The sequence below is a fragment of the Physcomitrium patens genome, chromosome 15 (assembly GCF_059467195.1).
Source record: "Physcomitrium patens ecotype Gransden chromosome 15, ASM5946719v1, whole genome shotgun sequence".
Classification (NCBI taxonomy): domain Eukaryota; kingdom Viridiplantae; phylum Streptophyta; class Bryopsida; order Funariales; family Funariaceae; genus Physcomitrium; species Physcomitrium patens.
Window position 1 is genome coordinate 9,758,116 of NC_143424.1, and position 19,375 is coordinate 9,777,490.

The window sequence follows — 19,375 nt, forward strand, 5'->3', positions numbered from 1 at the left end:
TTTTTAAAGTTATAAATTAACTATCTAACAAAAATCCAATCAATTAGGAACATGCTAAAAATAACAATATGGATATCATAGACAAAATAATAAGAACTTGTTAAGTAATAATAATGTTTAAACAAGTAAAAAGGTACTTAACATAATGTAACAATTTATAATAAGACATAATTAGATGGTTTAGAATAAAAATTTATGTAAAACAAATAATTCTTATTTAGTATGTATATATATATATATATATATATATATATGTTTAAAAATTATGGCTAGCATGAAAATTGAAACACAATGTCAAAAATCTATAAATACATGTTTCATTACTCTACATCTTTCATGCAAAACGTAGAAAAACTAGTGGGTGGTTCTGAACCATCAAATCAAACAAATGTATTCTCCTTAAACTTAAATCATACAAAACAAACTTTTCATTTTTGCTATTTAGCAATGCTTGGTAAAAGAATGAGCTCGTTTTCTTCCATCAATTAGTGATGATCTGTTTTCATTTATACCACACAAAGATTCAACATTCCTAACCACCACTCTTAATTACTTATAAATCGAACTCCTATAAACTATTAATCCGCTCCATCAAGATAAAATCAACTCTAATGGATCCTTTTCAACCTTAATCTTGTTGGTTCCAACTAATAAGAACAAATAGTCTAAGATATATATTCTAACTTAACATGCAAGACAGAACGGCGAAATGGATCTTGTAGCATCTCAATGCAATATTACATTTGCACCGTCAACACATGTCCTCAAACACTAAAAAATGCATTTTTTTTCGAAAGTGTCTAATCATCACAGAAAACCCTACGGCAAGTTCCAGACCAAAAAAAAAAGGTAACAGAGAGTCCAGGCAATGGATTGGATGGATGTGCTACGATTAAAATTCTGGGATACAGCAAATAATACTTGGACTGACATTCCGAAAACCGATATGAGAGCAACGCAACTTCACAATTACCTCTAAAACAATGGTAATGACTACTTTACAGAACATCGGGAACAGCAACAGCAATAAAGCAAGCAAGACCAACACCATGACTACGTGTCAATACTACTTGTAGATAAAGATCTGGTATCTGCTGCACAATTTTGCACAAAAATTTCAATACTACGCCAGTAGCGATCACCACCCTGCGACCACGTCTCCATATGGGTACCATCTGGAAACTCAACTAAAGTGTGTCGAGCACTAGAGGTATCTTGAGCTGCATCATAGAGTTCTCGCATGTGTGATGGAGGCACCATCTCATCCAGTAGGCCAGACAAAAACAAAATAGGTGCATCAACCTGAAAGGCAATAAAGACGCATGGATAAAGTGAGAAAAGGAGCCGACAAAAGGTAAAGAATAATTCTGGACCAAAGAAATCCGACAAATGGAGCAAGAACGCAAAGGAGATGGACTGAAAGGAACATCTTACATGCTTGATGAGTTCAATTGTTTTCCACGGTGACTTCACGAACCAATTCAATAATCCTCCCTTTCCATTAACAATATATCTCAACCCGGGTAGCAAAACTCCTGCCATATCAAGAACTGAAGTGAATGTGTTCTCCAATATCAAACCAGCAACCTGCAACCGAAAAACCTTGTGTTGAGTAAAGAACTATGTTTTCCAGAGCAGTATCGATTGAAATAGCTGCACAACTGATTGTTTCTGTCATGGCTTTTGAACAGACAGATTGCAAACTCAAGATGTCCTCACAACAAAAAATAAATAAATTAAAAAAATAAAAAATAAAAAGAGCATCTATGTGCTCATCCTGAACCAGGTTATATATTTTAAATGTCTCACCTTTCTAGGACTGTCCTTCACAAGAGCAGCCCCTACAGCTCCACCAAGCGACCTTCCGAACACAAAGATATTGGATGGATCAATGTCTGGTCTCGAGTGCAAATAGTCTAATGCCGCCTGTCAAACATCAAAGAGCTCGTGAGTAGACAAATATGAAATCATAATTCTTTACAAACAGTCACAGCATGTCAACAAACATGATCAATGCACTTTCATATCACAAATACCAAGCACTTACTCAGGTTGTCCTATTCATATGTTTTGTTAAGCGTTTCACTCTACAGAGTGAAATTGGCACGACGAGTACAATTAATACCTGAGCATCCAATTTAATGCCATGCTGGGAAGGAAAACCCTCACTGTCACCATACCTGAATCATAAGCAAAAAAAATTATTTGGGGTGAAAAGATTGAAAGTTAAGCACACCAAACTAGAAAAACTACAACATCCGACACACGAATTCTAAGTCCTGCTACATAGTATTACCTGACACATAGTAATTAACAAAAATCTCCTCGATCCATAAATAGGATGTGAAGCTATGGCATAAATAGCTTTCCAGAAGTTCACCTTGAAGTACAAACTCTTGCATATTACAGTAATTATAAATACATAACATCTTGTAATATGGTTCATTTAAAAGAGTGCACAGCACTGTCTTCTTAGACAAACAATCAACATCAAGTGCCATAGGTTACATATTGTGCGTTACAGCCTAGGAGAAAATAACATACCCACGATATGAGAGCATGAAAACATTGCACTGTAATTTCCGCACCATGAGATGCACAAAATGTAGGCGGTGTGCTATGTCTGTTTAACAAGCTTAGAACAACAATCGCTCACAATACACGATTATTAAAACGTAAAAGCTCATTAACCTACTTAGAGCATGCTGCTTTGATTAGACGATTCATCAAACTCCTCCCCAAATATACTCATCACAACATAACATTTATGAATTCCATGCATATAAAGACACCAAAATCAAGTGACGAAATATTTCATCGGAGGATACTGCCAGCATTTTCTTGGAAGAAAAGGAATGTTGGCCCTGCAAGAGCACATCCACATCTATTGGTAAATAAACTAGGAAAATTAACCAAAAATAAAACAATCAGCCTAGGGACTCAAATACTACAAGATGTAATGGTTATGCCACATCGCCACTATGCCATTGATGTCTAGATTCAAACACGTCAGAAAAAATACAAGAGCTCGTATCTTAAAGCTCAGTCCCAACTCTGCAATCGTCAAATTCAAAGTCATATCGATTATACATTGAGTTTTACGATGGACGGGGTGGACGGGATGGACGGGCAAACATACTCACGGGGGGGTCCAATACCTATGCCTTCGCACAACAGAAATCCTTCCCTGCCCTGATCAGCTAATTATAATACCTGGACGTTTAACATGAGATTCGATGAACCAACTATGTAGTCGTATTCCGTCCTTAGCGGTAAGCCACACGTCCTCATAGCGAAGGTTAAAATGTGTCGGAGAATATGGGTAACCTCGCTTCACGCCAGGAATTACTGGTACATACACAAGCTTCTCCTGAAACGCAACTAGAATCGCCACACCCGCACAAGCAAGTCCTCCAACCCCATAGAGCAGACCGTTAAACCACGTCCACCAGCCTCCCATCTTGCTGGTCGTAGTCCAAGATTCACCTTAATCAAGTATCATGAGACAATTTTCTGCACCACAAAATTCCTTCTGCTTAGCGTCGCTTTTCTCGGTCAATAGCATTAGCACCTTCACACATGCTTTCAATCTAAGCATAACAGTCAAAGTTACGATTAGGAAAAGGTTCAGCATTGTAATCTACACATCACCTCAACTGAAAGACTCAACGTTCAAAATTTCAAAGCCACTTCAATGCACTCTAAGCATACTCATTATATAACACAGCCTCCTAGAACACTCTAAGCCAGACTGAGAGCACTGTCGGCGTCTCCCAAATTAAGGGATTGAATCTCAATCCTGCAAACACCCCTCTGTAACTATTGTCGCGCCCTGATGATGCCAACCAGTAGAAACAGCAATCATATGTTTGGGCCTTTTGAATAACAAAGAGTAATGACACGAAGGCCAGAAGGACAGTTTATGGTGCACCCCGATACTTAAAAGCAGCCAAGTGGACTAGCATATGTGCGACATAACAGAGTTTTGGAGATGAGTGTGTGAATTGGGCTTCCACAGAGCTTTGGAAAAACAGTGCAGCAGCTACATTGTGATTTGAAATGTATTCTTCGTACAATAATGCGAAGACTGAAGAACGGACAATTATTGAGCGACTTCATAGACGTTGCTTTACACAATTAGATCTCCCTCACGTTCAAAAAATCCTCCCCATTCAACGGTGTCTTTCTCATTATGGAACTACTACTGAAACCCACTCCACAAGCTAATTCACCACCGCCAGAACACCGAAATGACTTCAACGCTGCCCTACGCACTCGAACTAGATTAATTCTAAAAGTAGCGAATGAGGAGAGCAAAGACAAATACACGCAACAACTCCAGCTCATTGACATAATCGGACGAACGATCGAAAAAATGCATTCCTCCAGCAAATATATGCCATTTTCGCAGAAAAAGACTAAAGCTCATACCCTAAAAGATTAATCGCCTGTATTACATTTTATTTTATTTTATCGTAAATAAACCAAGTCAGAATGTCTCCGGACACTCCGCCTTCACGGCTGCTTAAAGAAGCCCGCGGTCCAACCTACATCACCCCACCAATAATGGCATCTTACAACACACCAACAAAACCAAACAGAAATACACTCCACGCCCACGAGATACCTTGACTATTCCCACGAAGAAAAAATTAAACTTGTCCTCGAATCGATCCAGGAACAAAAACGAAGACCCCTATCGATCCAACCCAAACGGAACCGACGACAGTTACGCACTGGCATCAAAAGGGGGTTCAGCAAGGGGGGCGACCTCCGACTATCAACCAGTGGAGCAGAACCTAGAAAAAAAATAACTCGAACCAATTCGGGAAAAAAATCGAACCCCAGTTGGCGAGAGGCGGAATCCGATGAGAAATCACACTCAGCTTGAGAACCCACAACGTCGATCGGAGCGAGAATGTGTTCCAGGGGGATAAGTTGAGCGTCGAAGTAGAAGCAGAAGAAGACAGGACTTCCTCGAAGCCTGCTTTGTTTCTTTCTTTCTTCCCGGGCATCGAGTTCCCCTCCTCTTGGGAACATTGGCTTCGGGTGGGGAACGAGATTGCACTTTCGCAGAAGGCCCCCCTCTGAATGAGAAATGGCTTCATGGGGAATATTGGCTTCATGGGGAGGGGCGCTCCACATTCAATGAGAGGGCCATGAGATGGAGGTGTTTCATTAATATATATTTATATATATTCTTTCGAAATGTGGGGGAGAGTGAGAGAGAGAATAATCAACTTGAGATGAGCTTTTACATGGAGTATGTATTGTTGTTGATGATTCAAGTTCTATGAACCATTGTACTACACTAAGAATGAGAAATGAAAACTAATAGAGAATGAATGGTTTTAATATTAACACAGTCAACAACATACATATAAAAAAGAAAAATAAAGAAATAAATGAATGAATGTAAAATACGAGTCTTATAATTAGTATAAAAATAAGAATAAAAAACCATCTTTGCATCTTTGAATTTCTAGTTATTTCTAATTTTGATGGTGGATTTTATTTATTTATAATTTTAAAAAATAGAATAAAAATTCTTGTGAGGTTTTGGAACTTATATAATTGTTTATTTAATTTTACCAGATTATGACAACGACCTTGAAATAAAAATAAAAAGCTTTTACATCTATCTATTAGTATTAATCAAGCAGCATTTACAATAAATATATTTCCATTGTAGAATAATTTTTGTAGAATTTTTGTTTTGTGAGTAAAAAAGTGATATTTTATGAGTATAAGAAAATTACAGCACATTATTCTTAAATAAGCACCATTAACAAGTCTTATACTTGTGCATTTTGATATTCTCAAGAGGTCTTTGTACTTAAGAGAAAGTTGGCAGGTCTCAACTTTTAAATTCTTCGATTGGTTGAAATTAAAAAATCTCACTTAGTTAGCTTTATACCTAAAAACATCAACTTTAGCAAGAAAAAAATAAGAAAAAAAATATGTTTTATTTTTCTTCTATATGGCACAAATAATGTTGTTTTTTGGAATTTGTAATAAATCCACATTAAGAAATGATTTAAAAAATTACTAAATAATCATAGTAAATTTTTCTAAAATCAGCTATTAATAAAATAAAAGAATTTCATATTTTTTATAATCATTAGAAAAAAAAATTAAAAAATTTAAATTTGTAATGAAAAAGAATTTTGTCTATTTGATAACTTCTTTTTACTTTATACTATCTCCCAAAACCAAAACTTCCAAAAAAAAAAAAAAAAACAAAACAAAACAAAACAAACAAATTTCACTAAATAAGAGACCTTTTGAAAGATCCTTGTAAAATGAACTTCTAGATATGAGAATCTCCTTCAAATTACCAAATTTTTTTTTTTGTTAACAAGTAAACATTGAATTTGATCTTATGATTGTCACAAAGCAAGGAGACATCTCTATGACTACAAACTGACTACAAACCTTAACAATTTAACATTCTCAGGCTCAACTAAATTAGCATCAGAAATATTGTGATCCTAGTAAAGTCACAACACCACCCACTTTCAATCTAGTCTTTTCTTTTGTACCACGGCACAAGCATCTAACATTGTCAAATTTATTAGAATATAATCAAATTGTACGTGCAACAAAATGTTGCATCTTGTCTAAAGGGCACAACCTTTTTAGTTGCATCTTCTTTAATAATAGAAACTAGAATGTAAATACACAAAATAATAATAAGAATATTTATTACTTTCAATAGAAGTTATATTTCCTTTCACCCTCTTTATTAAATTATAATATTGTATTAGAGCTTATTTTTAAGAATTTACAAAATTAAATTTTAAAAAATTAATAATAAAAAATTTAAGAAGAAGAAGTTTTATTGAAGATGTTTTACAAAGAAACTGGAGCACCAATAAACCTTTTTCCTTGAAAACAAGGTTATAAAAAGTCTTATTACAAAAGAATGGCCAAAATTTAATAGATTGTGGTACATTATTTAAAAAAAAATATACAAATAAAATTTGAAAGAGAAGAAAATTAGGATTTAGATTTAGGATTAAAAAAGATCCAACTTCTATTACAAAACTAAATGCAACAACAATATTACAACCAATGAATCAAATTCCAATTCTCATATAAAAGAAGAGAGATCATATTGCTCTTACAACAATTTGATATTGTATAGACAATATAATCTTATCCCACATAGGAGCATATAAAACTACTAATGAGGCATAGCTTGCTCTTGAATACATGTATTCTGCAAGTAATATAGTCACTCAAGTTCACCAACAAGAAAAATATATTATACAAAAAATAAAATTAGACAAGTTTGTGATATAATACCTATACAACTTTAAGTCTCTATTTCAACAACGTCATTCCGTAGGGATCATAGTACTATCACAAATAAAAAATTTTACTCTCATGAGATCCATGCTATCACAATATGGAACCATAATTCAAATATTACATACCATAGGGACTACAACTCTTCTCAAGTTGATTATAATTCTACTTTAAGAAGACACAACTATAAAAGGATCCTCTTTTAAATCACAAGCCCTCTTTGCAGGCTACAGAAATAAAGGCAAGTAGCAACTAAGAACTACACAAAAACAATACATAAGAGATTCGAAATACTCCATAAACAAGCCAAAACCAACAACTCCTTGTCCTCATTAGAAAATGATATGACATTGAAGAGCCACTTGTTTTAAAAACAAAATAAAAGATGCAAATGTTATAGCTACTTCATATATTTCAAAAAAATAAAAATTTACATAGAAGGTTGAAGAAGTGGAAGAAATTCCACCCTCTTTCTATACACATGTGTACCTCATTTAATCTTTTTGCTCTACAAATTCATCAAACAAGATGACACCAAAGATGATCAATGGCTTGTGGATATGGGCACCACTCATCAAAAAAAAAGTTTATCAACTTTGAATCATTTTCACTTAATAAACTCAAAGTTCACTCTTCCAATTGGTAGATAAGGTGAGGTCAAAATTTACTTGATCAATGGAAATCTCGTTAAAATTCACCAATACTTTATATATTCTTTATTTGCACTATTTTTTAATTTTTTTTTGTCTCTAAGTATGATCAATAAAATAGAGGACTACTTATTAAAAATCAAACTTAATGCTTGAAAGATTGTTGTAATTCTACACTTACAAATTGTTTTCTTTGGAACAATGTCTAATTACTTAGTACATCAAATATTCTTCTTCTTCATGTAGCCATATATATCCATAATTGGTTATTTCTATAAGTATTGGCATTGGATTATTTAAAATTTATTATAAAGATATGATTATGCAATCTAACATAATCTTAACCAAAAAAATTGACTTACTTCTAGTATTGTTACTCAAACCACATAAGTATTGAAAGGCTTAAATAATTCACTCAACATAAGGGAGTAGTGGGCTTTTCAAACAAGTTCTTCTATACATGTGCTATACTTAATTCTGTAGCAAACAAACAATTATAAAGTTTTCTAAAACCACCACTTTTTAGGCCATTCAATCTCTTGAATTGATTCATTTAGATCTAAGTAGAAAGATATCTCCATCTATATTTTTTAATTTTGAGTACTATATTACCTTCATCAACAACTATTCTTATTATATAATTTTTTAATTTTTTAGATTCAAAAGTGAATGTTTTAAATTCTTTAAATTTTTTAATGTCTATGCAAATAAATAAATAAAGAAATAAATAGTCACATCCTATCCATCTCTTGCTCCAATCAAAGAAGAGAGTATCTCTCTTTTAACTTTGATTAATACTTATTAATATATAGAATTTAATAATAATTAACAACCTTCTATATGATAAGACAAAATGGTGTTACAAAAATAAAATAAAATAAAATATTACTTAATGCCACTTGGTATATACTTCAAAAAGTCTAAATTTCAAAATCATATTAAGAAGAAGCAGTTATATGTGCCACTTATCTCTAAAATCAAAGCCCTATAAAGGCCATTATATACAAAAAGATTCCATTCTAGCTATAGCACAACCACAAACTTGATATGTTTTATTTGCAGGTATTTGGCAACAAATGCTTTGCCAAAATTGGAGATGCACTTTGTATAAAACTTGATCCTAAAACAAGTAAATGTATACTTTTGGACTATAACTTTATAAGTAAAGAATATAAATTTTAAAATATTATCTTAATAGCCATAATTATTTTTTAAGATGTTATGCTTCATAAAGATCCTTTTGCTTTAATTTGACCACCTTTAACAACAATCCTATAATCCTCTTTTATAATACTATTGATACCATTCTACTTTCATAATAGTTGTCCAATTCTTTTGCTCCCACCAATACTTTTGATTTTACAATCTTTTTTTTATCAACATTGTTTTGTCCATACTTATCCAAGAGTCATCCGTTGAAACATTTGTTCCTTTATTTACAAATTAAATATTTTATTTGCCTCACTTTCTTGCTCCTTTCCATTCCATGTATATTATGAGAAAGCCTAATTGGTGCAAGAATATTATGAGAAAGCCTAATTGGTGCAAGAGTATGGATGCTTCTTTTTCCTTTGGCCTTAATAATTAATTTATTATAATTGACTTACTTGTCAATTCCAATGCTATTGGGTGTTTTTAAACCAAGGTTAGTGTTCTTGCAATATTCTAGTGCTCCACTTAGCTCCTTTTGCCATCTTTTGTGCATCCTAGATTCTAGCTCAAGCCTCAAACTAACACTACACATTGGCTACTATATGCACCACTTATGGCACCTATTGCTCTACACCTCTACTAAGCTTCTTGTTTTGACCAACCCTGACTTTATTGCCTTGCCATCACTATTGCCTATTGACCCTCTTGTTTCGACTAGCCTTGCCTACACTGCCTTGCCATCATCATTGTCTTCACCTTATGCTCCTTGGTATGTTTCATTATGAATAACAAAGTAGGTCCCACCTCTATGTAATCCCATAGAAAATTATGATTCAAATTTATTTCGCCTTGTTTAAATCCATGCCAACTTTTCTAAAGTAAATACATCTTATTTATTCTTATTAATGTTTGACTAGATTCAACAACATACAAAAAGACATTGATATCTCTCAAAGCTATTCAATAGCAACAAACCATTGTTAATGAATTGAATTCTCATGTTACCAACAACACTTGAATATTCATTGATTTGTCTGCTCATTGCCATCCAATTACATATAAATAGGTGTTCAAAATAAAATTCAAAAGTACTAGCTAAGTTGATAAGTTCAAAGTCCAGCTTATGGCTTATTGTTTCAATAAAATTCTCAAACTTGATTATATTGATATCTTCTCTTTAATGATGCATATTCAATCCATTTTCCTCATACTAACTCTTGATATTTAGTATAATCTTTACATCCATCAAATATATGTAAAAATGGTTTCTTTCAATGGTTCCTTTTGAGAGGAGATATACATGGATGTATTCAATAGTATCAAACTATTGTGCCTTAGCCTCATGTATTGCCTCCAAAAGTTGCTCTATGGTCTTAAGCAATCTCAATAAGAATAGTTTCATAAGATTAATGCCTTCTTGGCTACACTTGGATTCATAAATTCTACTATTGATTGAAATCTTTACTACCTTGGTTATAGCTCCAACTTTGTAATTTTTACACTATACATGGATAATACCTCAATCTCTAGATATATTTTCTTCTGGAGTATATGGCAATAGCCATTGCCACTTTCAAGGCGGTATGGTTGTGCCACCTTTTATATGATCTTTGGCAAGATGAAACCTTAAAAATTGCCACAATCATTCATTGTGATAACCAATCTACTCTTACACTGGTGCATACAACAAAGTTTGACTTCAATATTAAGCACATTGCTAATTGCTATCACTTTATAAACCAGAACGTAAACACACAAAAGAATAACAAGAATATTTATTACTCTCAACAGGACTTATATTCTCTCTATCCTTCTTTCTTAAGTTCCAATAAGATTGTCTGATACATTTGCAAATAGTCACACGTTGAATTAGAGCATCAAATTAGAGCTTCAGGGCTTGAACAAATTCGGTTTCTTATGTAATACTACTTCTTGCAGTTCTACAACTTGTTGACAACCTTCATCACTTGTTGAGCTTGATCTGAACTATGAGATGGTGTGGCAGCTAATATTGTTGGAGCAGCTCTTGGTCTCCAAAAAACCTTGGCCTGAGGTGGTGAAGTTCACAGGTGGTAAAACTTGGTGTTGTCACCCACAGTGAAATAAGCTTTTCTAAAATCAATTGGTCGAAATGAACCCATCGGGTCTAGTGTCTACCTTCTCATATTATTGTTCTTTTTGCATGAGCAGTTTGATGTGTCAATATTGTTACAATTTCCGAAGGAACTCCAATCTGCAGGAATATTCTGAAAGCCGCTGATCCTGCTATTTGACTACACAAAATGACTAATCCGCTCATCCATGAAGCACGCGTATCCACTTGACAACTACGCCAGTACTGTTGTTGAAATCAAAAGATGATCAGCTGAAAACCTAGGCATTCCAATTCTTAATAAGCCCACATCCAATACAGATTCTTTATAAACCACAACCTCTTCTGCGATGTTTACAGTTGCGTTAGGCAACAGACAAACAATAAATGAAGAGCACCTCTTCTCGATGCGTCAAGCATCTTGAGGTGTTGAATGACTAAGTTCCAAATTTCTGCCAGGGGAATATATATTATGACTTCAGCTCGCACACATTTTCAGTTTATGATGGTCACTTCTTGTATTGCAGTCTCATTGTTAACTCCCGCACTGCAGCCACGACCCGAGAAAACTCGAAAAAAACAGCCGACTGCGTTCCATCAAGTCCAACTCGAGTTACGTGGTTACTTCCAGATAAATTATTGCATGGAGTACCACCTACGATTAAATCGAATCCGCCATATTTGTTCACAAGTTCAGAGATCTGAGCTCGCCCAAGGTCTTTAATATTGTGGTAATTCTGGTTCAAGACTCCAGTTTGTTTGCTGGTCGCCCACCAGGCTTCTAGACAACGGCGTGTACCATCATCAATCTCGACACTAACAACCACCAGGAGCTTCATGCCCATCTTGTGCAAAGCCACCTCTGCCCCTCCTATTCCAGAGAACAGAGACAAGACCTTTATACCCTTGGGATACAATGGTTTCAAAACCGAAAAATGAAATGCTACGGTATAGACAGAAAAGCTGTTACCCAGGGCTTTGTATCTAGATCTATTGCTGAGGATGTTTCTTGAATGACCTGCATCAAAGCCTAACATTGCCTGCACTCGAGCACAATTACAGGGCATTAACTTCATAAATACTTGAGTGTCATGGCCCCTCTCGAAACAATTTTACATAAGAAAATGCACCTCGAAGTGAAATCATAGAGCACCATCTTGCGAGATTAGCACCTTCCATTTCATACTAATCATCGACTAATTAGTTGGTTCATAATAGTTTATCAACACTGACCTCAATCTCAGTCTCGTCAATTGGCGTTGGGATGTTTGGAGCAGTCCAAACCAAATTCCAGTGCCTGCACAAGTGCAGAATTTCTCTCTGCTGATCTGGGCTTGGGTCTGTGGTTTGCAATGCTGTCCCTTCTCCAATATGAAGTTTCTTAATTAGAAACTCAGATCCCATTCGAGTGGTTATACAGTTGAGCTTCGTCCTGGGGTCCCAGGCTGGCCAAAAGGATTTCGTATGTGGCAGTAGTTCCTGAATAGTCATAGGAGGGTCTCTGAGAATCTTCCGCCTTCCTTCAATTGGCAAATTGTGGATATATCCCCTTGGTCGTCGGCACGCAGAAAAGTGCAACGAATCAACAAACTCTGGTTCTATGTCAAAGAGATGCCTCCGTATCCTTTCCCACTCATCATTCGGCATGTTAGCAACATTCTCAAAATAAAAGAATGGCGCACCTTTCACATCCTCATCCAAGTGACGAGGCTGTACTGTAGTACCAGGCAACCCAAATCCCACGGATGCTTTGTGTTTATTAATAATAACAGAACTACCCTCTTCACTTAGTCGAGGTTTACCAATTTTAATCACTCCTCTTCGTTGAGATGATTCGACCTTGACCTTGGGCATGCGACTCAACAATTGGCTCCTGCGCAAAGGAGGTGGATCCAATTGTTCTTTCTTCATATGAATTGGACGTCTATTGGGCAAGTCATCGGATTCTTCTGGCTTCACACTAAGTCGCCGACCAGGAGGCAAGTCATCGAATTTTTCTCGATTCACACTGAATCGCCGACTAGGAGGCAAATCCTCAGATTTTTCTGGCTTCATACCATGCATCCGGCTAAGCGGCGGCTGATCAAATTGTTCTCGCTTTAAACTCGATGGGTGGTTGAGGCGAACTATCGGTTTTCTACGAGGCACACCACTGTAGCATAGCTTTCGTTTACCACTTATGCTTGTACTTAAATCCTCTTCTACGTTTTGTCGCAACCAGGACCAGTCAGTGTCTTCTTGTGGATCTTCGTCGGAATGTGATTCACTTTCGGACTGCAGTGCACATTGTCTTCACTTAGTAACTAAGTTCCGAAACACTAGCCAACTGCGCTCCACTACACTCAGGCGAGAATTTGAATCTCACCCTCAAAGAGACCTTCTGTAAGTCGAGGATAAATCTGAGTATCTGTCCATGCATCTCGGGATATTTCGAATTGACTTTGATACAGCAGATGGTTACGTCACTTTCCTAGATTCAAAGTTGATACCAGAACAGAAAATGCTAATTAAACCAAAGATGACTGGGTACTCGATAGTGAATATGATAAAAGAAACAACAGGATCAAATAGGACAGAATCAAGTTATGATGTTTAGGATTGGCGGTGACGTAACCTACCATTAAACTGCTGCATCTGAACCGCGGAAAGTCCAGAAGTGTACCTTGTTCGATCCGGCGCCATAAGCTGCAATGAAATCAACTGGATCAACTTTTCGGTCTTGTTTTGCGTTCCAATAAGGAGTCTCTGATTCATCACAAAATAATCAACATGAGTAGGAGAAGGAATAAGAGAAGGAATACATCCACCGTGTTCCATATACCTTGAATTCAAGGCTATTTCTTAATACTAAATGGAAAAAGAAAGCACAGTAAATTGCTGCGGGATTGAGACTGACCACAATTTGCCACAGGTCGTTCAACAGCCTTGGTTGGGTTTCCACATCCTTCCATTAATTTTTCCACAGTAGTCACTGGCTTCTTACAACTTGCTTGTTCCTTAGATGGGTAACTACGCTCTTCAACAAGGTTTTTTGTAACGCTTGCGCGCTTGTCACAACTTGCCTGACCCAAATTTTACCATCAATGCCAGTACCTCTGCTAATAACCCCAAACCATTTGTAAAACAAAACGTAACGAACATCATACCGAGATTGAAGGTGCTTGTGAATACTGTTGAGCCGTCAGGTACAGCAGATACTCAAGCAGCATGTCATACTCAACGCCCTCTCCTGCCAAAGTGAGAAATCAGAACTTTATGTGGGTCTTATTAATCTTTCTTGCGGTTCTCTCTTCGCACTGTTAGCAACACCGTATCCCACCTTGGGTATGAAAATGAGAATTCACAACAACTCATTAAAGAACTGATTTCATCTTTCCACCGTGCCTCAGAAACGATTGTCATAAGATTGATGAGTATTCTGTGACGATGTGTATGTTTATTAACATAATAATAAAAAATGAAAAACCAAAACTCATTCAAGTCAGACCTAGTTCTTGAATGGCCCTGTCAACCACATTCGCTTCAAACCCATGGTTTTTCATAAGGTTGCGATAACCCTCGCCGGCTGGAAGTTCCCTTTTGAACAAAGTAGGTGGATTATCCGATCTGTCTTCAACGGTCCGATCAGTAGATGATTGAGGCATTGACTGAATTGTTTCGTCATCATCGTCATCAAAATCACTGTCTGAAGAATCAGAGTCGACAATGTCCTGTTAACAAATCCAATACCAGAAGACTACGTTAACGAGCCTCCTAACACGGACTTAAAGCCTCTTCAATCAAATTTATTAATGCAATTAAGTGGACTAACCACCTTGGTAAACTGCAACATTTCTCTGAGCATTCGATGTTTGGCAAATGATGAAAGTCTGGTTGTCATAATCCACTCATTGAAATTTTATTTTGATCAGAGAAAATGAACAGGAAGTGGCTCACCCAAATCTGTTCGGTTTCATTTTTTCTCGTTGAGTTTGCAATTTGCTGACTGATGGTTAGTAGAAAAGACACATTTTCTTCAGTGCTCCTACTGTCTTTGTTCTGAAACTTGAAGTAGCTTTTGTCTTGTTTCTCGTAGTCAGTTTTTAGTGCATTCTTTTCGCGCCAATCGAGAAGGAACTGCAATACGATTGAGTCATCGGCTTGAGCACCTGTAACAACACTCCCGTCAAGCGTTCGTACAATGATTGCGTATGGATTCCGACACAACCTTAAATCTGAAAAATGTCCACATATTCTCATAATTCCCATATGAATTAACTCGTTGACGTTCAAATGGCTACATAGAAGCTTGTAATCGTCATTCCCATCAGCAGGATCGAAGTCAACCATCACAGTAAATACTACATCCGAGTTGAACCTCGTTGTAAATCGGACGATAAACACTTCAGAGTTGAAATGAAAACAAGTAGCATCACATTCAAATCCAACAAGACATTTAAAAGACGGCCATGAGGTACTCATCGGAGCCCACATCTACCTGGTTGATTATTAATTTCTGGAATAGAAACATGAACAGAGTGAATTCTAGACTTTACGCTCTTTCAAAAAAATTGTTAATTAAACTGTCCAAACTAATCAAGGCAGTGATATCGAAGACGTGGCCCACCGTGTAGCTGAATAGCCCGTTCGATTAGCTCAGGCGGAAATCTCGTATCCTTGAATAGGGTAGCTTGGCGGTGATGTTGTGCAGAAGATAAGCACCCAGTCACGCTCTGATTGATTCAAGATGTAAGTAAAATAGTAATGAAATTCTACTAGTGACTGTTGTCTCAGATGCGGAGCCTGGTCAACAAGAAATCCAATTGGATTAACTGCAAACCAACATTAAGTAACGATATCGCAGTTGTATTTGTGTCTATAAGATACCTGTAATGACTTCGGAGGACCTTTGAGCTCTTTCTCTTGGACAGAGTAATCTACAAAACCACCATTTCCCGAATTGGTCCTGCTGGACGATGTAGTACTCCTTTCAAGCGGCGTCACCAGCTTACAGCTCCCATCTGAGCCAAGACTTTCTGTTGTGCAGGTTGCTGAATTCTTAGTTTGGAATAAGGCACATATTGGATCTTGCCACTCATTTGCTTTCTGAAATAAAACGCAGATTGGATCTTGCCATCCACTTCCATGAAGATGGTCCTCCGTTTGATTATGAGAAATTGGAGGTTCCGCTTGAGAATCTTCCAAATTGATAGTATTTAACTGCCTCACAGATGGTTTTAGCTTTGAACCCTCCATACTTCTAGCTGTCTGCATCCGCCTGTTCCATTGAGCTGACGGTAAGGCATCCTCATCGCTTGAAAATTCATCCTGCCACAAAAGTGTCGAATGAACCAATATAATATGTAGCAGTTATCGTTCCTTACTCCTAAGGTTTTCCTGAGTAACTTCTGAAATTGGAACGTACAAGCTTGCTAACACATTCCATCTAAAACTAATGTTGAGGAAGATAGATTTTCATAGAGGTAAAAAATCATATCACTCTGAAACTTATTTTAATAGTTCCACATCTAGCCAGAGCTTCTACAGATAATCGAGTTCCTAGGCATTGTAATGAAAGCTTTGTGTTCCACAGTTGCAGCGAAAAAAGGTCATGACATATTGAATTATCCTAACTAAGAAAAATTTAACGAAACTTTTGAACACACTCAGGTTAAAACCGAAGGTTTACAAAACATTATACAACATGATTTCGAGGATGCAAGAAATGGTCTGTACGAAGCGAGCGATTGAGATACAGTTTATCAATGTATGAATCAGTTTCTAATCATTATACAACCCGAATACGTCTAATCTTTTATGGGCCAAATGAGATTGATCGTGTTTGTGTTGTATAACAAATACTCCCACCCACACAAGTCGAAAATTGCTCATTCGAATCACCAATAATCTGGCATTTAGACATAGAGCAAACAGGATGAGCCTTGAACTTGCTGGAGGATATGACGACTACTATACATTAGTATACATTTAGAGCAGTTTGCGTCGTCATCCATGTTCTCTCGACTGGTTACGTAGACCGAAAGTGTGAAATCCGGTACAAAACGAAAGCGTTTCGCAAGGAATGCCTCTAGCGCCAAGTCGAGAAATATTCGTTTCATTGGCAGATCACGAAACATTTCTCAACTTCCGCCAATGTAACATTGGCATATTTCAAGAATTTATGAATACGGCAGTACTTTTCTAAGAGCGCCATAATGATCCTCTGATTGTGAAGTAGTGATTCTACAATACCTTCGACATTTTTTTGTTGTGGAAAGTGGCTTGGGCAAGCATGCTAAAGTACTTCTCGATTCACGAAGTAGCAATCAATATCACTAAGAGCATAGACTAAAAAGCCAGCCAAGTGACCTCTGCAGCCATCTAAGGACGTAAGCTGGAACTTCCATCTACCATATTCATCGGTTCATCGTGAAGTGACAGATACCGGCCGATAGAGAAATTGCGTAAGACAATGTAGTATAACCACACAGCACACGAGAGCTCTGGAGCTTGTTAACAACCTGTCCAGGAAGCAGGACAATATTCTGTTATGCTGTTTTCTCAGGAAGACTGGAGCCAGACAATACACAACCTATATCATTCGGTAATTGTCAAGGATCAGCAAGAAGCAGCGAAAGAACCTCGTTGCAAAGTGTCTTCCTCCTCCATTTTGGTGGTGACCACGACATGGAACGCCTTCCTTCAATATCCATGACGAAATCAAGCTTTCGATTACGTTTCCTTAGCGCCAACAGCCATCATTGAGCCTCAGTTCCTAACGTCAAACATTAGCGTATTTTCACAATAGCAAACTAAGAATCCAAACTGCGCAAGTTTGACGAGTCACAGGCTTCCTCTGGACAGACGATGCGACCACATCAACTGAAAATCCTCATCGGGCAGCATATTACTTCCTCCAACCTCACATCACTTCAAGTCACAACAAGCAATCAGTTCCTTTCAGCTCAACGCGCACGCCAAACAATCCACTCACAACAAACAAACAAACAAACAAACAAAAAAAATTCAGAAGGTGGAGTATCAACAGGAAGGCCTCGAGGAAGATTCGTGGTGGGTAGTGTTTGAGTGACACCAGTAAGCAAGCAAAGCGCAAGAGCTGCAGCGCAGATGGGCATGGCGAGGAACTCTGACACCTCGGAGTTGCCATTGCGACGGCTGTTGCTCAGCTCTGCTCGAAACTCGTTCGGACGCCGTCGGTGTGGAACATTACGATGAATCATTCCTCAGCAACATTTTGCGTCATACCTCCTTTGGCTTGTATTTGTCGAACAATATATATAATTCACCCATCCATAGGATTTTAATTTTTATTCGTTATACTTATTTTTTAGAAGAACTGCATTAATTTCTTTGATTCTATTTGACTTTTAAAATGAATACAAATGGATGAAAATTTTATCAATCCCCTTAAGATTTTCACAATTAGTGATGTTGAAAATGTAATTCGATGTTTTTCCATTCATAATGAGAATTTGAATCCATGAACATAGATTGCAATTCAATATTTGGAGTTTCTATTAATAGTCTTGAAATTTACTACACGCCGAATATTGATAAAAAGAGTAAAATTGATACAAATAAATATATCACGTAGATCCATGGAAAAAATTTCATGTTTGAATTCATTTATAATTTTAAAATTCCAGTATACATTCGCTTGGATTTTATTTTGATAAATGCGAGATAGTAAGTCCGATGGCCTCCACAAATACTGATACCCGGAGTATCACATGGTATCGAACGGGTATGGGATTGTGGGGCAGGGCAGCTTTGGGCAGGGCAGGAAATTTTCTGATCCCGAGGTTGTGAAATGGCGGCAGGCGGAGGAGGTGGTGACGTCAGGCCCCACCGGTACAAACATGGCCCTTAGACCTGATCCTTCCAAACCTACCTGAATACCGACATAGCTACTTGCATATCTTCCGACCTCCATTTATGAACGGCTTCTGTTCGAATCTGGGGCAGGGTGGCCGGGATTGACCCGGCTCGGCCTAGCCCTCAAGGTTAAGGAAGTGAGTGTAAGACATTTTTTGATTATATATATATATATATATATATATAGCACTAATAATTTTTATACCCAATTTTGAGGACATTCTGAAACTATACTCCGTATACTTTGTATAACTCTAAAACCAATCTTTTTAGTAAAATAAAATAAATAATGTTT

At 36.8% G+C, this 19,375-nt stretch overlaps 2 protein-coding genes across 5 annotated transcripts; both read right to left on the reverse strand.

Moving 5' to 3' along the window:
• Window positions 1-869: 869 nt before the first annotated feature.
• LOC112291991 (alpha/beta hydrolase domain-containing protein WAV2) lies at window positions 870-4,955 on the reverse strand. Of its 4 annotated transcripts, none has more exons than XM_024540043.3 (9): window positions 4,844-4,955; window positions 4,458-4,547; window positions 3,214-3,513; window positions 2,829-2,864; window positions 2,545-2,623; window positions 2,126-2,180; window positions 1,810-1,926; window positions 1,435-1,587; window positions 870-1,302 (listed from the first exon to the last, which is right to left on the reverse strand). In XM_024540043.3, exons 3-9 carry the CDS (start codon window positions 3,458-3,460, stop codon window positions 1,054-1,056), a joined length of 936 nt encoding a protein of 311 aa, XP_024395811.1. In that variant the 5' UTR covers window positions 3,461-3,513; window positions 4,458-4,547; window positions 4,844-4,955; the 3' UTR covers window positions 870-1,053. The 4 variants fall into 4 exon arrangements, with proteins under 4 accessions (XP_024395811.1, XP_024395810.1, XP_024395809.1 ...); XM_024540042.3 differs by having other exon boundaries at window positions 4,432-4,547; XM_024540041.3 differs by lacking the exon at window positions 4,458-4,547.
• Window positions 4,956-10,973: 6,018 nt separating this feature from the next.
• Window positions 10,974-18,437, reverse strand: LOC112292264 (uncharacterized). Its single transcript, XM_090256388.1, has 11 exons — window positions 18,231-18,437; window positions 17,826-17,925; window positions 16,072-16,512; window positions 15,812-15,917; window positions 15,142-15,353; window positions 14,693-14,915; window positions 14,352-14,434; window positions 14,102-14,267; window positions 13,868-13,950; window positions 12,439-13,479; window positions 10,974-12,245 (listed from the first exon to the last, which is right to left on the reverse strand). The coding sequence occupies exons 1-11, from the start codon at window positions 18,350-18,352 to the stop codon at window positions 11,715-11,717; spliced, it is 3,108 nt and encodes a 1,035-aa protein (XP_090112514.1). The 5' UTR covers window positions 18,353-18,437; the 3' UTR covers window positions 10,974-11,714.
• Between the last annotated feature and the right edge of the window lie 938 nt (window positions 18,438-19,375).